General features: G+C 40.3%; 1 protein-coding gene across 1 annotated transcript; it reads right to left on the reverse strand.

The window, feature by feature from the left end:
• Window positions 1-1,142: 1,142 nt before the first annotated feature.
• LOC135228667 (ubiquitin-conjugating enzyme E2 variant 1-like) lies at window positions 1,143-5,233 on the reverse strand. Its single transcript, XM_064276951.1, has 2 exons — window positions 5,154-5,233; window positions 1,143-1,524 (listed from the first exon to the last, which is right to left on the reverse strand). Exons 1-2 carry the CDS (start codon window positions 5,231-5,233, stop codon window positions 1,143-1,145), a joined length of 462 nt encoding a protein of 153 aa, XP_064133021.1.
• Between the last annotated feature and the right edge of the window lie 2,216 nt (window positions 5,234-7,449).

Consider the following 7,449-nt stretch of genomic DNA (forward strand, 5'->3'; position numbering starts at 1 on the left):
TCAGATTCCTCCATGTTATGAAATGTTTCACAGATTCATCATTGTTCTTTACTGATGTGTAGTATTCCATTGTGTGAATATACCATAATTTATTTATCCATTCATCCATTGATGGGCACCTTGGTTGCTTCCATCTTTTTGCTATTGTAAACAGTGCTGCAATAAACATGGGTGTAAAGGCTCTCATTTCTCTAGGATATATTCCAAGGAGTGGGATTGCTGGATCATATGGTAGTTCTATTTCTAGCTTTCTAAGGAAGCTCCATATCGATTTCCAAAGTGGTTGTACCCTTTTACATTCCCACCAGCAGTGTGTAAGTGTTCTAGTCTCTCCACAGTCTCTCCAACATTTATTATTTTGTGTTTTTTGGATTAATGCCTGCCTTGTTGGAGTGAGATGGAATCTCATTGTAGTTTTGATTTGCATTTCTCTAATGGCTAATGGTCGTGAGCATTTCCTCATGTATCTGTTAGCCACCTGAATGTCTTCTGTAGTGATATGCCCGTTCATATCCTTTGCCCATTTTTTTAATTGGGTTATTTGTCTTTTTATAGTTGAGTTTTTGCAGTATCATGTAGATTTTAGAGATCAGATGCTGATAGGAAATGTCATAGCTAAAACCTTTTTCCCAGTCTGTAAGTAATCTTTTTACTCTTTTGGTGAAGTCTTTGGATGAGCATAGGTGTTTGATTTTTAGGAGCTCCCAGTTATCTAGTTTTTCTTTGGTGTTTGTGCATTGTTAGTTATGTTTTTATACTGTTTATGCCATGTATTAGGGCTCCTAACGTTGTCCCTATTTTTTCTTCCATTATCTTTATCATTTTAGATTTTATATTTAGGTCTTTGATCCATTTTGAGTTAGTTTTTGTGCATAGTGTGAGGTATGGGTCTTGTTTCATTTTTTTGCGGGTGGATATCCAGTTATGCCAGCACCATTTGTTAAACAGATTGTCTTTTCCCCATTTAACTGACTTTGGGCCTTTGTCAAATATCAGTTGCTCATATGTGGATGGATTTATGTCTAGATTCTCAATTCTGTTCCACTGGTCTATGTATCTGTTGTTGTACCAGTACCAGGCTGTTTTGACTACTGTGGCAGTATCCAAACAAACCCAGTGCAGTATACTCATAGGTTCTAAAATCAGGTAGAGTGAGGTCTCCCGCTTTCTTCTTTTTCAGTAATGCTTACATATTTTGGGCCTCTGGTTTTTCTTTTTGACCAGTGGCTGTAACACTGTACTTCAGGCAGTTGGGGGAGTTTCATATTTTCTTTAGACATCATTAGGTGCCGAAGCTCTTGCAGGACAACTTTGATGGTGTATGAATTCTGCCATTTTGCTAGCACTGACATGGCTCTTGGGTCCACCACCCCGTTAGAACTATTAACTCCATTCATATTAATTTTTGTTACAAATCTTACAAAGTGGGGTGCTTCTGGGTGTTTAGGTCCACATTCTATTTTAAGGCTATATACCCGATTTTCATAAATTGTCCGAGCGCATGGTGGCTGCCATCTCGCGTCACTGTCCTAGTCTTATCCTTACTTAGTTCACATATTCAAATAGATGTTTGCTGTCTAATTTGGACTATTTAGGACTCTGGATTCAGTGGTAAAATTTTCTCCTTCATGTGGGAGACCCAGGTTGGATTCCAGCCAACGCCCCTGATTTGCAGTCACTACATGCCTGTCAGTGGAGGCTTGCGTGTTGTTATGATGCTGAGCAGGTTTCAGCAGAGCTTCCAGGTAAAGACAGACTAGAAAGAAAGGACTGGCGACCTACTTCCAAAATCAGCCAATGAAAACTCTGTGGATCAAAACTGTCCAATCTGCAACCAATCATGAGGATGGTGCAGGACCAGGCAGTGTTTAGTTCTGTCGTGCATCGGGTGGCCATGAGTTGGGGCCAACTCAACTGGCAGCTAACAACAAAGTCTCAGCATAGCTAGTAAATGTTCTTGATGGCGGTTACTTAGATGCTTCCACTAACACCAGTTTCTCTGCCTTGATTCTGTCAAGTACCACTGGGGAGATAGGGAACGTTGCAGGACACAGGTCTTGTAGAATTGTGTGAGCCAAGGAGAATGGCAGTCACCCTGCATTCTTATTGCATCCATACATTCAGAACCCATTCTTATTCATGGATGACCCCGGACACACTAGTGGACTAGATGATGGTATAAATATTACTTTACTGCTCCTTTAGTTGAACTTTCACCCTGTGCTCAGACCACCATGAAACCCTCTCTTTCTTTCCAACTCTCCCTCTCCACCCTTCCAGCTTCACACCCCACAGCCCCTTGCATTCCATACGCTTCCATTTGCCCTGGACTCTTGCACACTTCAGAGAGGAGCTCCAAGAAGACAAACAAGCCTCTTTCTTATTAATATTGATTGTTAAATGTGTTTTACAATGCTAGAAGATGCCCTCCCCACTGGGGTGAGTATAGGGCAAAATGCCTATGCTGGTCCTGCCAAATACACACATGAAATTATGTGTGGACATGCAGGGGAGAAGCAACTGTAATAAAAATGGCACTATGGCCCTCAGTGTTGCACTGCATTCCTATGTCCAATCAATGTCCCTTGGGCAGGAATGCACTTATAAACAAAAGACGGGCTAGTGAGACTCTTAGATTTGGTAAGTTTCTGCTGGTCTAAAAAATGCTTCGTCTGTTTATGAGAATGATCGCAGGAAGAGAATGAACCGCAGGTTTGCCTTGTCTCCTGAGCGACTCCCACAGGACTCAAACAGGGCTTAGACTAAGGACGCTGTCCTGTCCTACGCAGTGTCACTATTTATAGCCAAAACAGTGGAAGGAATTATTATGAGAATGCCCAGGGGTGCTTTTATCCAGGGAGTACCCAAGCCAATCAAAATATACACCCTTGAGGCAAGCGGAACCAAAGAGCACCATCTAGCGACCTCACGCATTCTTTTTCTGATGAACTGTTCAGTAAAGGGAAACCAAGACCCAGCTTTCACAGAATGTAAGAATCTGAAAGACACCCAAGACCTTGCAAATAAAACACAAAGTGCCAAAGGGTAGTGTACTGGGCCTTAGACATGTGTAAAATAGGTTGTTTGATAATTAATAAGGTATTCACTTTTTATTCAAAGTGTTTTGTGTTTGTAAAACAAAAGTGACAACTAAATAGTCGTCATTAACAACAACATTCCTTCGCTACTATCTTCTTTTCTGTTAGATATTTTCTAGTGGGCCATTTTAGTCCCCTTTTCATTATTGTACTTTTTTGTTTGTTTGTTTTTAGTTATTTTTATCAGTTGTTATTGGGGACATTACAATTAACTTCTCAATTTATAACAATCTAATTTAATAGCAAGTTAATTTCAATATTATTCACAAATTTTGGAGGCCCTTACTTCACAACTTCTGGTGACATTGCCTGCATATTTTGAATCTAACCATGAAGAAACATCAGACAAACTCAAATTGAAGAAATTTTACGAAATAATTAGCCTTTGATTTTCAAAAGTGTCAAGGTCATAAATGTCAAGAACAGACTGGGGGACTCTTTCAGACCAAAGAAGACCAAAGACACAGGACAACTGAATGTATCCTTATTGGACAATTGGCCAAACATGAACTGGGTTTCAGGATGTGATGGTAGTACTGTGTTAGTGCTACTGTCCTGATGTTGGTGGTCGTATTTGGGTTATGTAGGAGAATATTCTTGTTTATAGGAAATGCTAAACTATTCAAGGTAATGTGGCATCAGGTCAACCACTTACTTATTTTCACATTGGTTCAGGGGAAAAAAATTCTTTTAATACATTTCCAACTTTTCTACAAGTTTCTTATTTTCTAGTTCTGTTCACTGAAAAGGCTTAGAAACAACGATATCCCAATATCAGTGAGCACACTCACACCTGAGGTTCTAAATACCATTTCTCACTCAAAAGAACAGATGTCCTTGGAGAAATGATTGATTCCAGGACTGGGACAGAGAAAATGCAAAATGAGCCTGAAAGGTCTTCTTGTGCCAAAAAGCAAAGAAATGCCCGAATACTGATGGGGACACATTAAAAGGACATAGGAAGGGCAAGCAAAGCTAACTTATGGTGATAGAAACCAGAATAAAACCAGTTGCCATCAAGCTGATTTTAACTCACTGCCACCCCATGTGTATCAGAGTAGAGTTTTCAATGGGTCATTTTTCGGAAGTCTTTCTTCCAGCTCTTTCTTCCAAGGCAGCTGTGGGTAGATTCAAACCTCCAACCTTTCAGTTATCAACCGAGGGCATTAATCATTTGCACTACCTAGGGACTCGAGAAATTGGAATAATAGTTGCCTCTTGAGCAGGGGCAATAGGGAAGTTTCTGAGATGATGGAAATGTTCTATAACTTGTTTTGATGTTAGTTACTCAAGTTACGTGTTTCTTTAAATTTCAAATTGTACACTTATTTCACTGCACATAAATTTTACCTAATTAAAATAAGAAGACATAAAAGTAAAGAGGTTAGCACTGGCCAAATTTGGGAGAACTTCAGAATTAAAAAAAAAAAAGATTGTAATGGATTATGGCATATTAAAAAGTAATTCATAAACCCTTAATAATACTAAAAGTTAAAGGGAGAATGTATAGCTCTTCTTTATAGGAGAACGTCAGTTAGTGGATGTAAAAGGAATGATAAAAACCAAACCCGGTGCCATAGGACGGAGTAGAACTGCCCCATAGAATTTCCAAGGAGCACCTGGCGGATTCAAACTGCCGACCCTTTGGTTAGCGTCCGTAGCACTTAACCACTACACCACCAGGGTTTCCAAAGGAATAATAGAATTAGGAAATCTTTAAAGATTATTATTTTGCAAATGCCAGTGCGATAATTGATTCAGGCAAGAAACAAACTGACATTGTGTTCCTTCTCGTGTGCTGCCATGACAATGAAAAGTATATAACATTGCTGTATTACTCGTCTGTTGCAGCATGACAATTCACCACAAATTTAGCAGCGTAAGACAACACCCACCTATTAGTTTATAGCTCTATAGGTCAGAAGTCTGACACGCCATGCCTAGGTTCTGCTCAGGGTAATCAAGGTGTTGACCAGACTGACTTCTCATCTGGAGGCTCCAGGAAAAAGCTGCTTCTAAACTCATTCTTCTTGTTGGCAGAATTCACTTCTTTACGGGTGTAGCACTGAGGTTGCCATTTGATTGCAGGCTGTCAGGCTGGAGCTGCACTCAGTTGCCCACATTCCTTGCCACATCTTCAAGCCAACAACAACACATAGAGTCTTTCTTGTGATTTGAATCTATGCTTCCCCTATCTCTGACCTCTAGACCAGGATTTAAAGGGCTCATGTGATTAGATTAGGCCCACTTGGAAATCTTATTTTATCGATAACTGATTTGGGACCTTAGTCACATCTGCAAAGTCCTTCTTGCCGTATAACGTAACATAATCATGGGAGTGCTATCTCATCATGTTCACAGGCTCTGCTCAAACTCAAGGGGAGAAGATTCTACAAGGGCAAGAGTCATTTGGGAGTCATTTTATAGTTTTGCCCACCAAAATCACCAATGTAGTATTCTTACAAAAATGTTTAACCTGCATCCAATACTTCGGACCCTTTACAGCCGTTGAAATTTAAGAAAGAAGTTAAGGGGAGAAAAATAGAACACAAAATTGTATTTACATTATATCACCAACCACATACTAACTATCAACACATGGGGATAAAGATCAGAAGAGGCCAAAAACCATTATAAATCCTTCATGGGATTATGGGTATCATTCTTTTGATAATTAAAACTTTTACTATTATTGTTCCCTCCTCTAGACTAGGAATCTGTGAGATCAGAGCTGTAGCTGTCTTGTTCATCTTTACATTCCCAGGGCCTATGATAGAGCTTGAGGCATTTATTTAAGGAATCAATCAGTTGATTGATCAATCGAATTAAATGTTTAAAAGTTCACTAACTTTGTAAAAAAGAAAAACAAATTTCTTATAGGACCCAGGAGAGGAGGAAATTCCTTGGATATCAGAGCAAAGATGCCACCAGGTTAACATATTTTAAAAGTTCATGAGATAATGTGGAAGGAAATGGCCCTCACTTATGTTCAGCTTTAAAAGTAAAATCACTTATTGTTAAATGCAAACCTTTCAGTGGCTTCCCAAATCCTAAATCTTCCACTCCCTCTGTCTGACCTCATTTTCTCATCTCTCCTCCTGATCACTTTGTCCCACCACTGGCCTCCTTGCTGGTTCTCAAACACCATGAACAAGGCCCTGCCTCAGAGCCTTGTTCCTTGTGCATCTGCCTGACACCCTTCACCCACATATCTCCAGAAGCCTTGCTCCCTTCCCTCCTTCAGGCCTCTGCTCAACAGCTCTATTTAAAACAGCAAGGCTTTATGCTGTTGCCACCCAAGTTACAACAATTAGTCTCTATTTGCCTGGAGCAACAGAGGAAGAAGGAGAGTCAGGAATAGGAGGAGGAATTGGAATGTGTTGCTAGTAGTTGTCTCCTGACCTAGTCATCTAGTGCTGCTATAACAGAAATACCACAAATGGATGGCTTTAACAAAAAGAAGTTTATTTTCTCACAGTAAAGCAGGCTAAAAGTCCAAATTCAGGGCATCAACTCCAGGGGAAGTCTTTCACTCTCTGTCTGCCTTCTCATCAATGTTTCCCTAGCCTAGTAGCTTCTTCACGCAGGGACCCTGGGTCCAAAGGACGTGCTCTGCTCACAGCATTGCTTTCTTAGTGGTATGAGTTCCCCAATTCTCTGCTTGCTTCCCTTTTCTTTTATCTCTTGAAAGATAAAAGGTGGTGCAGGCCACACCCCAGGGAAACTCCCTTTACGTTGGATCAGGAATGTGACCTGGTAAGGGTATTACTGGTCCCATCGTAATCCTCTTTAACATAAAATTACAATCACAAAATGGAGATCAACCACAGAATACTGGGAATCATGGCCTAACCAAGTTGATACACATATTAAAAAAAAAAAAAAACATATTTTTAGGGGGACATAATTCAATCCATGACATTCTACACTTTGCCCCCCCATCACGTCCCTTCAATATGCAAAACATATTCATCCCATCGTATTATAGCAAAAGTCTTAACTCTAAGTCCAAAATTCACAAATTCCTCTTCATCTGTGAAATCTAGAATACAAGTTATCTGCTTCCAAATTACAATGGTAGAACAGGCAGGCAGAAGCTAGACATTTCCATTATAAACGGGAGAAACTGGAAGGAAAGAAGGCATAATAGGCACCAAGCAAGTCAGCAGAACACACTATATTAGCCCTGCAGACTTTGAAAATAATCCTCTGTTCTCTGAGACAATTTACATAATGGCCCTGCCCCTCCAGACTCTAGGTATTGGCCACACTGTCCAGATTCTGAGTGGAGGCCCCTTGGCCCTGGGCTTCAGCTCCACCTTCCAGGCCCACTGGGACAGCAACTCCGCTC

Source organism: Loxodonta africana, chromosome 25 (genome assembly GCF_030014295.1).
Source record: "Loxodonta africana isolate mLoxAfr1 chromosome 25, mLoxAfr1.hap2, whole genome shotgun sequence".
In the NCBI taxonomy this organism is placed as follows: domain Eukaryota; kingdom Metazoa; phylum Chordata; class Mammalia; order Proboscidea; family Elephantidae; genus Loxodonta; species Loxodonta africana.